Below are 18,346 nucleotides of genomic sequence, written 5' to 3' on the forward strand. Positions count from 1 at the left end.
CGCGGGACATACTTATGCTCTTTTGAAAGCACAAACTCCTCTCCACAAGTAAACGTGCATTTCAACAAAATCGCATTTTTGTCACGAATAAAAGGCCAGTAAAGGTAATGTAAATACTTTATTTAGCGCAATGACGTTTTTCGGTTTTCGCAGGACACTGCTTTTGTTGGCAACAACAAGACGTTAGCAGCTAGCTCAGGTAGCTAACTAACTGAAGCTAAAGTATTTGCGAGCTAACGTTATTAACCACACTCACATTTGCAGATCACGTTACAATCATTGTAACTATTAATGAGCTGAGTTGAGGTTTAGCTAGCAGTTGTGGAGATGGCATATGGACTGTTCAAACTACCTAAACTAGCAAGGATACCGTGCTCATTACAGCTGCAATGCATGATCCCATATCATGTGTTTAATTTGTTAACCGTCTCCCCAGGCAGCCATGTTCTCTGAGGTAAGCGCCCCTCAGGAGGGTTCCTGTTCTCTTCTGTTGTGTCGTCCTGGCTCCGAGGACCAGGAGCCCTCTGTGTTTGACAGGGTCAAGCCGGCCTACTCACCCTGCTCTGAGCGTTTCAAGCTGGGGGAGCGCAGCTTCAACCGCCAGTATGCGCACATTTACGCCACACGACTCATGCAGATGAGCCCCCTGCTCACGGAGAGGGCCCAGCAGAAATGGGGTAAGTGTAGGGTTGACACCTAGCTCTCCAATTTGCTGCAACAGTTCATACACCAATACCTTGCTGAGAGTAAACTCTGTCCTGACTCCCTCCCTGTCAGGTGCAGATGTAAGGATCAGGAAGTTGTGTGATCTGCAGATGGGTGAGCAGTGTTGCATTGTGGGAACCCTGTTCAAGCACATGGAACTGCAGCCATCCATTCTGAAGGAAATCAGTGAGGAAGTAAGAAGTTGCTAACATAAAATCAATCAGACTTTGATTGTCATGAAACAAACAGGATTGTTTGCCAAAGTCTGTATACTGGTTCTGGTAGTAACTCATCAACTACATCTCTCTCTCTTAGCACAATCTGCTGCCCCAGCCTCCGCGCACCAGGTACATCAGCGACTCAGATGAGTTGATACTGGAGGACGAGCTGCAGAGGATCAAACTAGAGGGCAATATTGACGTGGACAAGTTTGTCACAGGTTTCTGTCTCCTCTGTACCTTCTACCTATTGTATCAGGATAGACACATTTGTCTCAGGTTTCTGTCTCCTCTGTACCTTCTACCTATTGTATCAGGATAGACACGTTTGTCTCAGGTTTCTGTCTCCTCTGTACCTTCTACCTATTGTATCAGGATAGACACGTTTGTCTCAGTTCTCATGATCATGTAGTAATTATGACCGCCTCCTTTGTTTTGTTGTTTTCATTATTTATGTTTCTCGCTCTCCTTTCTCACTCTTAGGTAGTGTTATTGCTATTTACGGTGCAGAGAAGAATGATGGGAAATTCACAGTGGATGATTTCTGTACTGCTGACCTCCCCCCGCAGACCCCCAGAACCACCCTCAGCTCAGACAGGTACACACAATACCTAACCTTGTGAAATGTCAAACTTTAGTAGTGTACCAGTATCACAACACTACAAAGGAAACTAAACAGGAAGCAGGCCTAAATTCTAGAGGAAAACAGTCGTAATGTTGGATTAAACAGCCTTGTGTTGTCACATTTGTTTATTTTACAAGCTATAGCACACAATATTTAACAAAAGTATGTTTTAAAGGACCAAAGCATAGTCTGCTTTTTCTTTTTTGCCAAGGAAAATGTGGTATTGTGATAACACTAAACTGTAATATATTATGTTGTGTGTAGGTTTGTGCTGCTGTTGTCAGGTTTGGGTCTGGGCGGTAGTCATGCAGACAGTATGCTGGCTTTACAGCTGCTTGTTGACATGGTAACGGGTCACCTAGGTGACCAGGGGGAGCAGAGTGGTGCGTCGACAATCTCCAGGGTCCTCCTGGCCGGGAACCTTCTGAGCCAAAGCACACAGGACAAGGACGCATCCACCAAGGTGAGGGGACTTATTTAGCTGTGACATCTATTCATTTCAGTTGATGAGAAAGTGAGCTATTACCGTAGCTAACACTTATCAAATCCTTATAGTAAAAATGTCTTGACTTAGAGGCTACTGGTTCATTTTGAACTGTCCAGTGTGTGTGATGTTTTCCTAACTGTGTATTGTCCCTCCAGGCTAAATACTTGACTAAGAAAACCCAGGCAGGCACTGTGGATGCCATGCGTCTGCTGGATGAGATGCTGATGCAGCTGGTGGTGAGTTCCAGAGATTCCTACCACCTACACCAGGGATGTCACAACCTGGGTAATATTTATCTAGTTTGCCATAGAATGTGCCATTCATTCAGTTATCTAACGTGTGTCCTCCTCTCTTCTAGTCGTCAGTTCCAGTGGATGTGATGCCGGGCCAGTATGATCCTACTAACTATACCCTGCCCCAGCAGCCCCTACACCACTGTATGTTCCCCCTCTCCTCCACCTACCCCACCCTGCTGCTGGCCTCCAACCCACACCAGGCCACCCTGGACGGGGTGAGGTGAGTCAACAACCCTGGGGCTTCTGGACCTAGGGCTGGGAAACATTTTGTTTGTTTTGACCAACTTCACAAAGCTTTCTCTGTGGAAGAGTAATGTGGTCACTGTTTTCAAATGGGATTTTGTTATTGCCATAACCTTTTGCATTAAGCTAGCAAATGTATTTCCTGATGCCCTTTGTACTACAGATATGTGCTAGCTAGGTTTAAGTTGGGTTGTGTATGTCATGTGAAGTTGTCTGTAAGGAGCCAATGCAAAGGTCTTTCCTGTATGCCGTAGGATCCTGGGGACGTCAGGGCAGAATGTGAAAGACATCCAGAAGTACAGCAGCATGGACAGTCACCTGGAGATACTGGAGAACACACTGAGGCTTAGACACCTCGCCCCTACTGCACCTGACACACTGGGTATGAACACACACCTCACCCCTACTGTACCTGACACACTGGGTATGAACACACACCTCCCCCCTACTGTACCTGACACACTGGGTATGAACACACACCTCCCCCCTACTGTACCTGACACACTGGGTATGAACACACACCTCCCCCCTACTGCACCTGACACACTGGGTATGAACACACACCTCTCTCCTACTGCACCTGACACACTGGGTATGAACACACACCTCCCCCCTACTGCACCTGACACACTGGGTAAGAACACACACCTCCCCCCTACTGCACCTGACACACTGGGTATGAACACACACCTCCCCCCTACTGCACCTGACACACTGGGTATGAACACACACCTCCCCCCTACTGCACCTGACACACTGGGTATGAACACACACCTCACCCCTACTGTACCTGACACACTGGGTATGAACACACACCTCACCCCTACTGCACCTGACACACTGGGTATGAACACACACCTCACCCCTACTGCACCTGACACACTGGGTATGAACACACACCTCCCCCCTACTGCACCTGACACACTGGGTATGAACACACACCTCACCCCTACTGTACCTGACACACTGGGTATGAACACACACCTCCCCACTACTGCACCTGACACACTGGGTATGAACACACACCTCCCCCTACTGCACCTGACACACTGGGTATGAACACACACCTCACCCCTACTGTACCTGACACACTGGGTATGAACACACACCTCCCCCCTACTGCACCTGACACACTGGGTATGAACACACACCTCACCCCTACTGCACCTGACACACTGGGTATGAACACACACCTCCCCCCTACTGCACCTGACACACTGGGTATGAACACACACCTCACCCCTACTGCACCTGACACACTGGGTATGAACACACACCTCCCCCCTACTGTACCTGACACACTACATGCACAATACCCATCAATGCAGTTGCTCATTACCATAATAACACTTCCCCATGCCAATGCAATGCATTTCCAATCTGATTATATTACAAACCAAACATTTCCAATCACATCACCGAAATCAAGCAGTAGACTTGGCAGCAACGCCAATAAAGAAAATCACGCCTCTTTCTGACATTTGCCACGCATTTCCAAAAGCTCGCAAATAACTAAATAATGCAAGCCCAGCCAGGCTGCCTGTTCTTACCCAGGCTCAAAAGAGTTGCAGCCGCCTTAAGGCTGTGTTGAACCTCCTCAGCAGTCTCGTTCCACTCCCCCCGGAATTTGCTTGTAAGATCCTTCTCAAATGCTGGTTGAATCAGCTGCGCTTTCCTCCTGTACAACATGCTCCATCTGTGCTCACTGAATACGTTTTTCAATGTTGAAAAAGAGTTCTCGCAAGTTGCCATGGATGCTCCAAATGTTAAACCCAGCTTCAATGCCATCATCACAGTAGGCATTGCTTTTAGAGTCCCGGAGTATCTATCCAAAGTGCTCTGCGTAGGCCATTTTTCTAATCCAAATTGGGCGATTTCAGTCTGTAGAAATTGCCGTGCGACAGTAAACTCAGTTTCCACAAAGTCTCCTGAGATTAAGTCCAGCAGTGGTTTCACCATTTCCACATCATAAAGGTTTCATTCTCTAGTTGCAAGGCAACTTAAATCTTGCTGACATTTCTCCCAGTACAGCATCCAGAGTGCTGAAAAATGGTATTTTGCACTGACCTCTCATTATCCCCTTGTTGTTTTGACCACGTATTCTTTCAGATTATTACTCACTACTCTTTGCCAGTTGCTTGGAGCGAGGTGTCCATGTGCTTGTAATTCCTTGCAGGAATATTCCAGCCACTCTCTGCCTTTGAACCACGCGCTACAAAATGCCCGTTTTCTCCCACAGTACAGGCGGTTGGTTATTTCCCCAGACAAACCTGCGCTGGCTCCTCATCACCAAGGTCGTCAGGCACTAATGGAGGCGTCGGTGCTTGTAATAACCTGGTGGTGCTGCTGCTAGGATCTGTCTTGGTGGCTGCAGGCCCCTCGGGTTGGTTACCTCCTATGTCACCAGGCTGCAAGACAGTTGCGCAGGTGCCTCTGCTGCTGGGCTCGGCGGCCTTGGCCTCGGTGATTTAGCGTCGGCTCGGCGGCCTTGGCCTCGGTGATTTAGCGTCGGCTCGGCGGCCTTGGCCTCGGTGATTTAGCGTCGGCTCGGCGGCCTTGGCCTCGGTGATTTAGCGTCGGCTCGGCGGCCTTGGCCTCGGTGATTTAGCGTCGGCTCGGCGGCCTTGGCCTCGGTGATTTAGCGTCGGCTCGGCGGCCTTGGCCTCGGTGATTTAGCGTCGGCTCGGCGGCCTTGGCCTCGGTGATTTAGCGTCGGCTCGGCGGCCTTGGCCTCGGTGATTTAGCGTCGGCTCGGCGGCCTTGGCCTCGGTGATTTAGCGTCGGCTCGGCGGCCTTGGCCTCGGTGATTTAGCGTCGGCTCGGCGGCCTTGGCCTCGGTGACAGGCTTCTCCCCCTCGCCGCTGCTTTGATCCGATCCTGCCGTTATACCCTGGCAAAGCATGGTGGATATTATAAAGCGGCTATCAGCTACCTACCTAACTTAACATTAGCTATATTCCATCCAGGTGCTAAGTGAAAAAAAGGTTTCTTCGCAGTACGTAACTTTGAAAGTAAACCCAAACGGTCAAATTGACCCCGCCCTTCTACGTTTTTTTTTTAACTGGTAAAATGTGTTTGACGTACGTATGATGCGTGCAAGGGAATTGCATGTATGAAGCATACACAACAAATCGGTTGGGCATGACGGAGGGGGCAGATTGTGGGACAGAATTAGGGATACAAACTGAGGGGGAACAATATTCTACCTAAGGGGGCATTGCCACCTCATACCTGACCCACTAGGTAACAACACACACACACCTCCATACCTGACCCACTGGGTAACAACACACACACACCTCATACCTGACCCACTGGGTAACAACACACACACACCTCATACCTGACCCACTGGGTAACAACACACACACACCTCATACCTGACCCACTGGGTAACAACACACACACACCTCATACCTGACCCACTGGGTAACAACACACACACACCTCATACCTGACCCACTGGGTAACAACACACACACACCTCATACCTGACCCACTGGGTAACAACACACACACACCTCATACCTGACCCACTGGGTAACAACACACACACACCTCATACCTGACCCACTGGGTAACAACACACACACACCTCATACCTGACCCACTGGGTAACAACACACACACACCTCATACCTGACCCACTGGGTAACAACACACACACACCTCATACCTGACCCACTGGGTAACAACACACACACACCTCATACCTGACCCACTGGGTAACAACACACACACACCGCATACCTGACCCACTGGGTAACAACACACACACACCGCATACCTGACCCACTGGGTAACAACACACACACACCGCATACCTGACCCACTGGGTAACAACACACACACACCTCATACCTGACCCACTGGGTAACAACACACACACACCTCATACCTGACCCACTGGGTAACAACACACACACACCTCATACCTGACCCACTGGGTAACAACACACACACACCTCATACCTGACCCACTGGGTAACAACACACACACACCTCATACCTGACCCACTGGGTAACAACACACACCTCATACCTGACCCACTGGGTAACAACACACACCTCATACCTGACCCACTGGGTAACAACACACACCTCATACCTGACCCACTGGGTAACAACACACACCTCATACCTGACCCACTGGGTAACAACACACACCTCATACCTGACCCACTGGGTAACAACACACACCTCATACCTGACCCACTGGGTAACAACACACACCTCATACCTGACCCACTGGGTAACAACACACACCTCATACCTGACCCACTGGGTAACAACACACACCTCATACCTGACCCACTGGGTAACAACACACACCTCATACCTGACCCACTGGGTAACAACACACACCTCATACCTGACCCACTGGGTAACAACACACACCTCATACCTGACCCACTGGGTAACAACACACACCTCATACCTGACCCACTGGGTAACAACACACACCTCATACCTGACCCACTGGGTAACAACACACACCTCATACCTGACCCACTGGGTAACAACACACACACTTTCTCCCTCACTCTCTCCGGTTATACAGACTGAGGTACATGGCTTATCTTGTGTTGTTCTCTCAGGGTGTTATCCGTTCTACCTGAAGGACCCTTTCATCCTGGAGGAATGTCCTCATGTCTACTTCAGTGGCAACGCCCCCTCCTACCAGGCCAAACGCATCACAGGTGAGTCCCCACCGTTACTGGAAACCTGGCGTGACTGTTTATTCACATTGGAGCATTGCACTGTGCTGGTCCAGTATTACACACTGATAGTTGACAGTTGCCTGTCCTTTCTACACTGAACAAAAATATAAATGTAACATGCAACAATTTCAAAGATTTTACTGAGTTACAATTCATATAAGGAAGTCAGTCAATTTAAATAAATTCATTAGGCCCTAATCTATGGATTTCACATGACTGGGAATACAGCTATGCATCTGTTGGTCACAGATACCTTAAAAAAAGGTTAGGGTCGTGGATCAGAAAACCAGTCAGTATCTGGTGTGACCACCATTTGCCTCATGCAGCATGACACATCGCCTTCGCGTAGAGTTGATCAGCCTGTGGAATGTTGTCCCACATTAGGGCTGTGGCAGTCATCAAATTTTGTCAGCTGGTTATTGTCATGCAAAAGACTGCCTGTCTCAGTAATTTACCGTGAATTAAGATTAGCATGTTTAGTCTCCAGGCTTCCACACATACACGCCAGCTGATGCATGCCTTAATAAAGTGGAATAAACTAGTTGAATGTACACCATCACAATAAATCCTTGATTTATTTTGGTCAGGTCTAAAACATTATGATATAATAAAACATTTTACACTTTGCCATCCGCCAAACCCAGGTTAGTCCATCGGACTACCAGATGGTGAAGTGTGATTTATCACTCAGAACGCATTTCCACTGCTCCAGAGTCTAATGGTGGCGAGCTTTACCCCACTCTAGCCGATGCTTGGCATTGCGTATGGATGATCTTAGGCTTGTGTGCGGCTGCTCGAAGGAAACCCATTTCATGAAGCTCCAGACGAACAGTTCTTGTGCTGACGTTGCTTCCAGAGGCAGTTTGGATCTCGGTAGTGAGTGTTGCAACCGAGGACAGACTATTTTTACGCACTTCTGCACTCAGCAGTCCTGCTCTGTCAGCTTGTGTGGCCTACCACTTCGCGGCTGAACCGTTGTTGCTCCTAGACGTTTCCACTTAACGATAACAGCACTTACAGTTGACCGGGGCAGAAATTTTACAAACACTTGTTAGAACGATGGCATCCTATGACGGTGCCACGTTGAAAGTCACTGAGCTCTTCAGTAAGGCCATTCTACTGCCAATATTTGTCTATGGAGATTGCATGGCAGTGTGCTCAATTTTATACACCTGTCAGCAACGGGTGTGGCTGAAATAGCCGAATCCACTAATTTAAAGGGGTGTCCAAATACACAAAAGTATTTCAGGTACATAGAATAGGAATTGTCCTACTGTAGGACTATGTTATCAGCCTATGCATCATACTGTAGGCCTATGTTATCAGGCTATGCATCATACTGTAGGCCTGTGTTATCAGGCTATGCATTATACTGTAGGCCTATGTTATCAGGATATGCATCATACTGTAGGCCTATGTTATCAGGATATGCATCATACTGTAGGCCTATGTTAGCAGGATATGCATCATACTGTAGACCTATGTTAGCAGGATATGCATCATACTGTAGGCCTATGTTATCAGGCTATGCATCATACTGTAGGCCTATGTTATCAGGCTATGCATCATACTGTAGGCCAGTGTTATCAGGCTATGCATCATACTGTAGGCCTGTGTTATCAGGCTATGCATCATACTGTAGGCCTATGTTATCAGGCTATGCATCATACTGTAGGCCTATGTTATCAGGCTATGCATCATACTGTAGGCCTATGTTATCAGGCTATGCATCATACTGTAGTACTATGTTATCAGGCTATGCATCATACTGTAGGCCTATGTTATCAGGATATGCATCATACTGTAGGCCTATGTTATCAGGATATGCATCATACTGTAGGCCTATGTTAGCAGGATATGCATCATACTGTAGGCCTATGTTAGCAGGATATGCATCATACTGTAGGCCTATGTTATCAGGATATGCATCATACTGTAGGCCTATGTTAGCAGGATATGCATCATACTGTAGACCTATGTTAGCAGGATATGCATCATACTGTAGGCCTATGTTATCAGGCTATGCATCATACTGTAGGCCTATGTTATCAGGCTATGCATCATACTGTAGGCCAGTGTTATCAGGATATGCATCATACTGTAGGCCTGTGTTATCAGGCTATGCATCATACTGTAGGCCTATGTTATCAGGCTATGCATCATACTGTAGGCCTATGTTATCAGGCTATGCATCATACTGTAGGCCTATGTTATCAGGCTATGCATCATACTGTAGTACTATGTTATCAGGCTATGCATCATACTGTAGGCCTATGTTATCAGGATATGCATCATACTGTAGGCCTATGTTATCAGGATATGCATCATACTGTAGGCCTATGTTATCAGGATATGCATCATACTGTAGGCCTATGTTATCAGGATATGCATCATACTGTAGGCCTATGTTATCAGGATATGCATCATACTGTAGGCCTATGTTATCAGGATATGCATCATACTGTAGGCCTATGTTATCAGGATATGCATCATACTGTAGGCCTATGTTATTAGGCTATGCATCATACTGTAGGCCTATGTTATCAGGCTATGCATCATACTGTAGGCCTATGTTATCAGGCTATGCATCATACTGTAGGCCTATGTTATCAGGCTATGCATCATACTGTAGGCCTATGTTATCAGGCTATGCATCATACTGTAGGCCTATGTTATCAGGCTATGCATCATACTGTAGGCCTATGTTATCAGGCTATGCATCATACTGTAGGCCTATGTTATCAGGCTATGCATCATACTGTAGGCCAATGTTATCAGGCTATGCATCATACTGTAGGCCAATGTTATCAAGCTATGCATCATACTGTAGGCCAATGTTATCAGGCTATGCATCATACTGTAGGCCTATGCTATCAGGCTATGCATCATACTGTAGGCCTATGTTATCAGGCTATGCATCATACTGTAGGCCTATGTTATCAGGATATGCATCATACTGTAGGCGTGTTCATTTATCTGACAATATATGTTTAAGTCCCGTGCCATTTTTTTTATATGATTTTATAGTAAGAAGAATATAATTTGAATTTAGCTGAATAAAATAGAAAGGATATTTTTTTCCATTGCAGAGTGAGTTTGCGTATGAAGTGAATATATTGAGCATAAAAGTGATCATTTGAAACAGGTCCTATATGCTAGATTTAGTTATTTGGCAACTTTAGATGTGAATGATACAAACCTTAGAAATCAACATATACGGACTGCATGGTGCGACTATATAGGCTATTAATGTAGCAAAAAAAGTTTGCGCTCTGTTCCTGGCGTCAGGCTGTTCTCTCAAGTATTCATATTTTCACCCATCAGACTATTCTCCAATTGAATCTTTACCAATATTCAAAATTAGTTTTAGATTAGAATGGCCCATTATCAAAATGGCAGGGGGAAAAGACATGTAATCTGTATGCACTAGAATAGTGAATGGAGGCCGCGTGCTTTCCCGCCGGTCGGTTTTGTAGCGGAGCATGTGCTTAATGAGCAGCTGAAAAATGTATATAAGAACACTTATTTCACTCCATGCATCAGCCACTGTTTGAGGAGCATGCTCTCGCTGCCTGACTGGTGATATTCCTGTTTGAGGAGCATGCTCTCGCTGCCTGACTGGTGATATTCCTGTTTGAGGAGCATGCTCTCGCTGCCTGACTGGTGATATTCCTGTTTGAGGAGCATGCTCTCGCTGCCTGACTGGTGATATTCCTGTTTGAGGAGCATGCTCTCGCTGCCTGACTGGTGATATTCCTGTTTGAGGAGCATGCTCTCGCTGCCTGACTGGTGATATTCCTGTTTGAGGAGCATGCTCTCGCTGCCTGACTGGTGATATTCCTGTTTGAGGAGCATGCTCTCGCTGCCTGACTGGTGATATTCCTGTTTGAGGAGCATGCTCTCGCTGCCTGACTGGTGATATTCCTGTTTGAGGAGCATGCTCTCGCTGCCTGACTGGTGATATTCCTGTTTGAGGAGCATGCTCTCGCTGCCTGACTGGTGATATTCCTGTTTGAGGAGCATGCTCTCGCTGCCTGACTGGTGATATTCCTGTTTGAGGAGCATGCTCTCGCTGCCTGACTGGTGATATTCCTGTTTGAGGAGCATGCTCTCGCTGCCTGACTGGTGATATTCCTGTTTGAGGAGCATGCTCTCGCTGCCTGACTGGTGATATACCGCCCAAACTGTATGTCATGGGCTCTCCAACCTTGTTCCTGCAGCTACCCAGTGCTTAATATGGGAAACCATGTGAAATTTGTTTGGGAACATCGATAGTAACATGTTTCAGCAAATGAAATATATTTCAGTAAACTGTTGACAGGCCGTCTGCGTGCTGGAGAATGGATTAAAGGAGAGCGAGGAGGATTTGGAAAGGCATGGTGGTGAGATTCTGTATAGCTAAAGGTAATGTCACCCAATTAATTATGAAAATATAAAAAAAATGCCTTATTACTAGACTATTCAAATACAAATTCACTATAATTGTAGGCTAACTCTAAGCCGCCCTTCAGTCAATGAACCAACCGCTTTGCCTAGGGCTGTACGTTCCCTCCCAGACTTATGGATAGACATTTTGGTTTAGCATAAGGTAACCAGTCCATCCAGTATGCATAAAAGTACAGTCCACACTCAAAGGCAATTACTGAAATTCTGTTTGATTTTTGGAGTATAGGTTAGACTAATTATGTACCAAAGACATCTTAAATCTGTTGAGTTTTTCTGCCATGGTTATATGGGGTAGGCTATGTATTGTACGGCACAATCATCATTTTAATTCCGTTTTTTTTCCCGGGCCTGGGCTCATTAAGCCTATGCATAAGCTCTAATGAAGCCCCCTAATACAGCCAGGTCATCTGATTAGCTGGCTGCCTCAGACAGATTTGCATATTTCGAGTTGTAACCGAACACGTGGATGTCAATTTTAAGGCAGCCTCCCGCACCTCTGATTCAGAGGGGTTGGGTTAAATGCGGAAGACACATTTCACTAAACTGAAAACATTGACTAGGTATCCCCTTCCTTTAATATGCTTGAAGGTGTTTTGAATTAATCATCACCTTATAAAGCGCTGTCTGTTGAGTTTAGGCTTTGAAACAACATCCACAGCAACCATGTTTTACAGTTTCAACCCCGTTGAACTTTTCTTCAAATTGATCATTATAGTGAGGTGAGTTTTAAAAGTATGATAGGCCTAAGTGTTGGATGTGATTTTTGATTACGTTTGCTTTGATGTCAGTGGTTTGAGGGACAATAGAGCCCTGAGTACCAGGCCATTAAGACCTGATGGTAATTAGCAGGTTGGGTACTACCAAAGCATGTCCAGGGTGCATAAAGGAGATTACCATGACTCAACGGTCACATGGAATTTTACTGCGGTCATGACTGCTGTTGTGGCGGTAATACAGTTACTGCAGTAGCCCTAGTCCCACTGCTCTTCAATGGCTGTGTGAAGTTTCTGGATATTGGTGGGAACTGGAACATGCTGTTGTACGTGTCAATCCAGAGCATCCCAAACAAGCTCAGTGGGTGACATGTCTAGTGAGTATGCAGGACATGGAAGAAACTGGGACATGTTCAGCTTCCAGGAATTGTGTACAGATCCTTGCGACATCGGGCCGTACATTATCATGCTGAAACATGAGGTGATGGCGGCGGATGAATGGCACGACAATGGGCCTCAGGATCTCATCACGGTATCTCTGTGCATTCAAATTGCCATCGATAAAAAGCTATTATGTTTGTTGTCTGTAGCTTATGCCTGCCCATACCATATCCCCACTGCCACCATTGGGCACTCTGTTCACAATGTTGACATCAGCAAACCGTTCGCCCACGCGACGCCATACTCTGTCTGCCATCTGCCCGGTACAGTTGAAACCGGGATTCCTCCATAAAGAGCACACTTCTCCAGCGTGCCAGTGACCATCAAAGGTCAGCATTTGCCCAATGACGTCGGTTACGATGCCAAACTGCCGTCAGGTAAAGACCCTGGTGAGGACGATTAGCACGCAGAAGAGCTTCCCTGAGACGGTTTCTGACAGTTTGTGCAAAAATCCTTCAGTTGTTCAAACCCACAGTTTCATCAGCTGTCTGGGTGGCTGGTCTCAGACGATCCCACAGGGAAAGAAGCCAGATGTGGAGGTCCTGGACTGGCGTGGTTACACGTGGTCTGCGGTTGTGAGGGTAGTTGGACGTACTTCCAAATTCTCTAAAACATTGGAGGTGGTTTATGGTAGAGAAAAACATTCAATTAGCAACAGCTCTGGGGGACATTCCTGCAATCGGAATGCGAATTGCGCGCTCCCTCAACTTGAGACATCTGTGGTATTGTGTTGTGTGACAAAACTGCACATTTTAGAGTGGCATTTTATTGACCCCAGCACAAGGTGCACCTGTGTAATGATCATGCCATTTAATCAGCTTCTTGATATGCAACACCTGTCAGATGGATGGATTATCTTGGTAAAGGAGAAAAGCTCACTAACAGGGATGTAAACACTTTGTATGCAACATTTTCTGGGAGCTTTTATTTCAGATCATGAAACATGGGACCAACACTTTACATGTTATGTTTAATTTTTTTGTTCAGTGTACATTGTATGGGATCTTTTGCCATATATATATGTTTTAGCAACTGGTGTACTGTAATTGCATGGGTGACATGGGGTGTAATCTAATGACCAGTTACACGCCCCACCCTCCCTAGGTGCTGAAGGTCAGGAAGTCCTCCTGGTGGCTATCCCAGAGTTCAGCAGCACTCAGACAGCCTGCCTGATCAACCTCCGGACTCTGGAGTGTGAGCCAATCCGCTTCTCTTCCTTCTCTGCTGGTGATGACGAGGAGAGTGAGATGAACATCAGCCACTGAAGGAGCAACACTCACTCATTCCTCAGCCCCTTCCCCTGGTCCTCAAATGGAATCAGGTTGTACACTATCAAAATGTTTGTAAAGTGTCTGCTGAAGTCTCTCATTGGTTTCTCTTGATCAGCAAAGATATCAGTCATTTCATATATATATATTAGTAAATATGGAGGTTCAATGATGCTGTTTGAGTAGAAGGAAACGTGTTGCTAATGAAAGGTGTGTGTGTGTGTGTGAAAATAATTGTGATGGAACGGACTGTCTACTGAAGCGCTTTGTTTGTGTGCCGGTGCCCAGACTCCTGTATTTGTCAACGCGTATCGTTTCCATTTTAGTATGGTAGATGATGTCATGAAGAAAAACAAAACACAAATTCTGTACGTAAATGAGCCTTTATTCATTGAAAAAATAACTTTCCTCAGCTAAGTTATGAGGAACATTTCAGAAAATCTCGTTCTCTCAACCTTCAACTAACATTTTAATGTCTGTCGGTATTATGGTTTTGCTGTCATGGGTGAAAATAATGTAAATAAATCCACACTTTTATAAGAAATAAACTTTGCGTCTTTGTTTTTACTCTTCAGGGGTGGAGGTGGTAAAAATAAGTTTCATTTACAACCAGCAGCAGATCTACATGATCTCTGAAGCACCTTCTCTAGGAAGGCATTGGATTGGTGTAAAAGGACTTTCCCAGATATCAGTACTGACATTTTCATTTGTGTTGAACTTCGTATCAAAAGACCTATTCGAGCAGTTATACAGAACACGGACATTAGCTTGTGTGCCTGACTGTATTCAACATCATTGTTCCTTTTGAGTTTCTGTAAATATACCTAAATGCTTCTTGTGGCCCTTTTGTAGATCTGAAAGAATGGATGGGTTCAGTAATATAGGAGGGGGAGAGTCAGTCTATCCTATTGGAGTTTAAGCCATATTGCTTAAACATATCCAGTCCATTCAGATGTTCAAGGGGTTACTTAATTGTCCAGGAATTGAGTTAACAGTCTGGGCTTGACTGACAAATTGGTCCTGTTCAACTTCTTCCTTCCGTACCTTGATTATTTTAAGGAAGTGGGGAGGAAGGATGTATTGGAACAAGGTCTTGGTGTTACCCTTAGTAATCGTCGATCTCGTAGTTGTAATCCAAGATGGAGTCTGTGAAACCTTCTGGCGCCGATGTTTGCCCCTCTCCTATGAGCCACGAGTCGTACCAGGCAGTGGTGGGCTCCGCCTCTGTTGTCGTGGGAACCGGCGTGGTTGTCGGGGGCAAAGTCGTTGTCAATCTCATCAGTTTCTGTTGTCGTAGACGACGGAGGCGGCCGAGCCTCCGCTTTTGCTGGCGCATGCGAATCGTCTCGGGTTCATTGGCGGCAGCGCCGTTGTTATGCACCACACGGCTGTTACCGTTGGAGGCGGTGTTCCGTCGTGTTCCACCGTTGCCGTGGCTGAGCAGGCGGATGGGCTTGTTGCCGTGCAGGGCCATGATCTGTTGATGAATAGATAGCATTTATATAGCGCTTCATTGGCTCTCAAAGGGCTAATAGGTAACCTAATTATAATTGTAGGTGTAGCAGTACCCACCTGTTTGATGCGGTCCCAGTTGGACTTGGCCAGGTTAAAGCTACAGGTAGTTGGCCCTGGCTCGTAGCCCACCACACACAGCTTGGTCAGGGGGGTGAAGCCTTCTGCCCGCACCGTCACACGGTACTCACCTGGGTTCAACAAGCGCCAGTAGTCCCCTGTTACAGCTGTGGAGGGAGCAGAGGGGTTAGACTGCACACTCAGTGAGGATAGCAGGCTCTTGGAGTGCTTTTGGTTTGTTCAGGGGCAAAGGGACAGCAGGCTGTTACCAATAGTGCTCACCTGAAGTTTCATGAATCTGCCAATATGGCGGTGCATGGCAACACTGATTTGTTAAGCAGTAATGCAGGAGGCAGTATGGGGTATGGCTGACATGCAGCCAGACACTGTACCCACCTGTAGTGACATCATGGTTGACCCCCTCTACAGACACTGTGGCATTAGTGATGGGGTTCCCCTCTTTGTCTTTCACCACGCCCCTGATCCCACGATGTACCTGGGTGAAGTGAAAACCAGGGGTCAAAAGGTCACGGTCACTATACAGCCACTCCATGACTAGGTGTGTTTGGTAAAGTGTGTGTGTGATATTACCTGCTCCATGAAGGTGAGCATGGCCTCTCTGTTCTTCTCCCACTCAATGACCAGCTCAGTCTGATGAGGGAACTTATCACAGCCCAGGAACACTGACAGCTCCAGACAGTTAGTGTGCAGGTAGCTGAAGTCATTCATACCTGAGGACGGAGGAGGATAGGGGGGAGGGAGAGATGGGAAGGAGAAAGGGACGAGGGAGAGACAAAGGAACCAATTATTGGCCACCAGAGAGTGGCATTATCCTCAAAAGTGGGTACTTTACTCAGATTACTGATTAATGTTTCATTACACAGTTTAAACTTGTTGAACGTAATGTTGACTATCGTAACAAATTCCTTATTGAACAGCAGACAACAATGTAATGAAAAGGGATGTTGTCGGTTTGACTGTGTACTCACTTCCTGTGATGGGCTTCCACTTGGCACGGTTGATGATTCCGACGCCGCCAGTGATGTCATCGCTGTGACAGGAGCCGTGGGAAGTGTATGTCATCGACAGGTGAGTGGAGGCATAGGAGATAGCCAACCACCTGATGGCCCCACACACACACACACACACACACACACACAAATAGTCAGATATGTGGGATAATCTGATTGTTGACCTGTGGTTACCTTCAGGCTACACACCTGAAAAAGGAGGCGTCTGCTGTGGTCCTGGGTTCATCCTCAGGCTCTGCTTCCTGATGTCCCCCTCTGTCATCCTCCTCTTCCTCTTCCCTGTGGCCATAGCCATGCCCCCTCCACTCCTCCTCCGGCTGCTGGTATCCCCTGTTCCACCGGTCCTCTTCCGGCTCCTGGTATCCCCTGTTCCACCGGTCCTCTTCCGGCTGCTGGTATCCCCTGTTCCAACGGTCCTCTTCCGGCTGCTGGTATCCCCTGTTCTGCCTGTCCTCTTCTGGTTCCTGGTATCCCCTGTTCCAACGGTCCTCTTCCGGCTGCTGGTATCCCCTGTTCCAACGGTCCTCTTCTGGTTCCTGGTATCCCCTGTTTCTATCATCATCCTCTGGCTCCTCACGGTCGTAGCCCCTATCCCAATCTGTCCCTCTGTCATACTCGTCCTCGTACCTAGAAGAATGATTTAGTTGATAGTTTATTTGGTTTCATGTCATTATTGCTCTGCCAAAAAGAGAGTGCAGGAAGAGGGAGAGTGAATGGGAGAGAGAGAGAGTGGGAGTGGGCGAGAGAGTGGGAGTGGGTGAGAGTGGGGGAGAGAGAGAGAGAGAGGGTGGGAGTGGGCGAGAGAGTGGGAGTGGGCGAGAGAGTGGGAGTGGGCGAGAGAGGTGAGAGTGGGAGAGAGAGAGAGAGAGGGTAAGCGCCTCGTACTGTCTCTTCTTGCGGCTGTGTGCCCTGTCTCTCTCGCTGGTGCTGGCGGCCTTGGTTAGGCGGTGGTTGTCGTAGGGGTAGGCCACTACCCTCTCCCCTCCCTGGAAGTTGGCCCCCAGTACAAACGGGTGGTTCTCCATCCACGAGATGATGGCTTGAGTCTCCACAGCTATCTGCAGGACAAGAACAACAAACAGCAGCTGTCATGTTGAGGCGATAGACAGAGAAAGAGGACTTCCTCGTACTGTCTCTGCTCTTCACACATCTACATTTATTTTCTTCCTCTTCCCCATCCTCTCCCTCCTTCCCTCCCACCCTCCCCCAATCCCCTCCCTCCCTTCACACACCTTGTCGTCCCCCACGGAGTCAGCAGGGATCTTGACATGGTGATTGGGGGTCAGTTTGGGCACCATACCCTTGTCCTCTGCCTCCCACAGAACACTGTTCAGGTCAGGGAAGTTGTGGAAGATGTCATGGCCGTCCTCCGTCCAGTGGCCTGTGGTCCAACCACTCAGCTCTGAACCCTGTGGTGGCAATGGGACACAATGTTATGGAGAGAACCCGACAGAACGTCCTTACAGAACGTCTTAGGATTTGCTTGAATGTGTCTAGTCTTGTTTAAAATATCTTCTCTTAAGAAAAATCCATTTGGGTGCCAGACTGTTCCTGCATGCAAGAATACTTGCCTACAGCAA

At 47.2% G+C, this 18,346-nt stretch overlaps 2 protein-coding genes across 2 annotated transcripts in view; one reads left to right on the top strand and one right to left on the bottom strand.

Annotated features, from left to right (window-relative positions):
* On the top strand, positions 1 to 14,711 carry pold2 (polymerase (DNA directed), delta 2, regulatory subunit). The gene is given in 11 exon segments (NM_001142711.1): positions 1 to 104; positions 437 to 677; positions 778 to 899; positions 1,021 to 1,144; positions 1,407 to 1,521; positions 1,813 to 2,011; positions 2,191 to 2,271; positions 2,394 to 2,551; positions 2,829 to 2,956; positions 7,173 to 7,274; positions 14,000 to 14,711. Coding segments are annotated over 10 exon segments (1,425 nt in total). The 5' UTR covers positions 1 to 104; positions 437 to 442; the 3' UTR covers positions 14,161 to 14,711.
* The window catches only part of LOC106580579 (uncharacterized), a 26,974-nt gene continuing 23,155 nt past the window's right edge, over positions 14,528 to 18,346 (bottom strand). The window contains exons 16-23 of the mRNA XM_014161790.3: positions 17,999 to 18,175; positions 17,652 to 17,824; positions 16,956 to 17,393; positions 16,725 to 16,855; positions 16,327 to 16,466; positions 16,132 to 16,231; positions 15,736 to 15,902; positions 14,528 to 15,640 (exon numbers count right to left, since the gene is read on the bottom strand). Coding sequence (XP_014017265.3) covers positions 15,269 to 15,640; positions 15,736 to 15,902; positions 16,132 to 16,231; positions 16,327 to 16,466; positions 16,725 to 16,855; positions 16,956 to 17,393; positions 17,652 to 17,824; positions 17,999 to 18,175 — 1,698 coding nt within the window. The 3' untranslated portion in view covers positions 14,528 to 15,268. The remainder of the gene's footprint in view (positions 15,641 to 15,735; positions 15,903 to 16,131; positions 16,232 to 16,326; positions 16,467 to 16,724; positions 16,856 to 16,955; positions 17,394 to 17,651; positions 17,825 to 17,998; positions 18,176 to 18,346) is intronic.

Source organism: Salmo salar, chromosome 20 (genome assembly GCF_965601325.2).
Source record: "Salmo salar chromosome 20, fSalSal1, whole genome shotgun sequence".
In the NCBI taxonomy this organism is placed as follows: domain Eukaryota; kingdom Metazoa; phylum Chordata; class Actinopteri; order Salmoniformes; family Salmonidae; genus Salmo; species Salmo salar.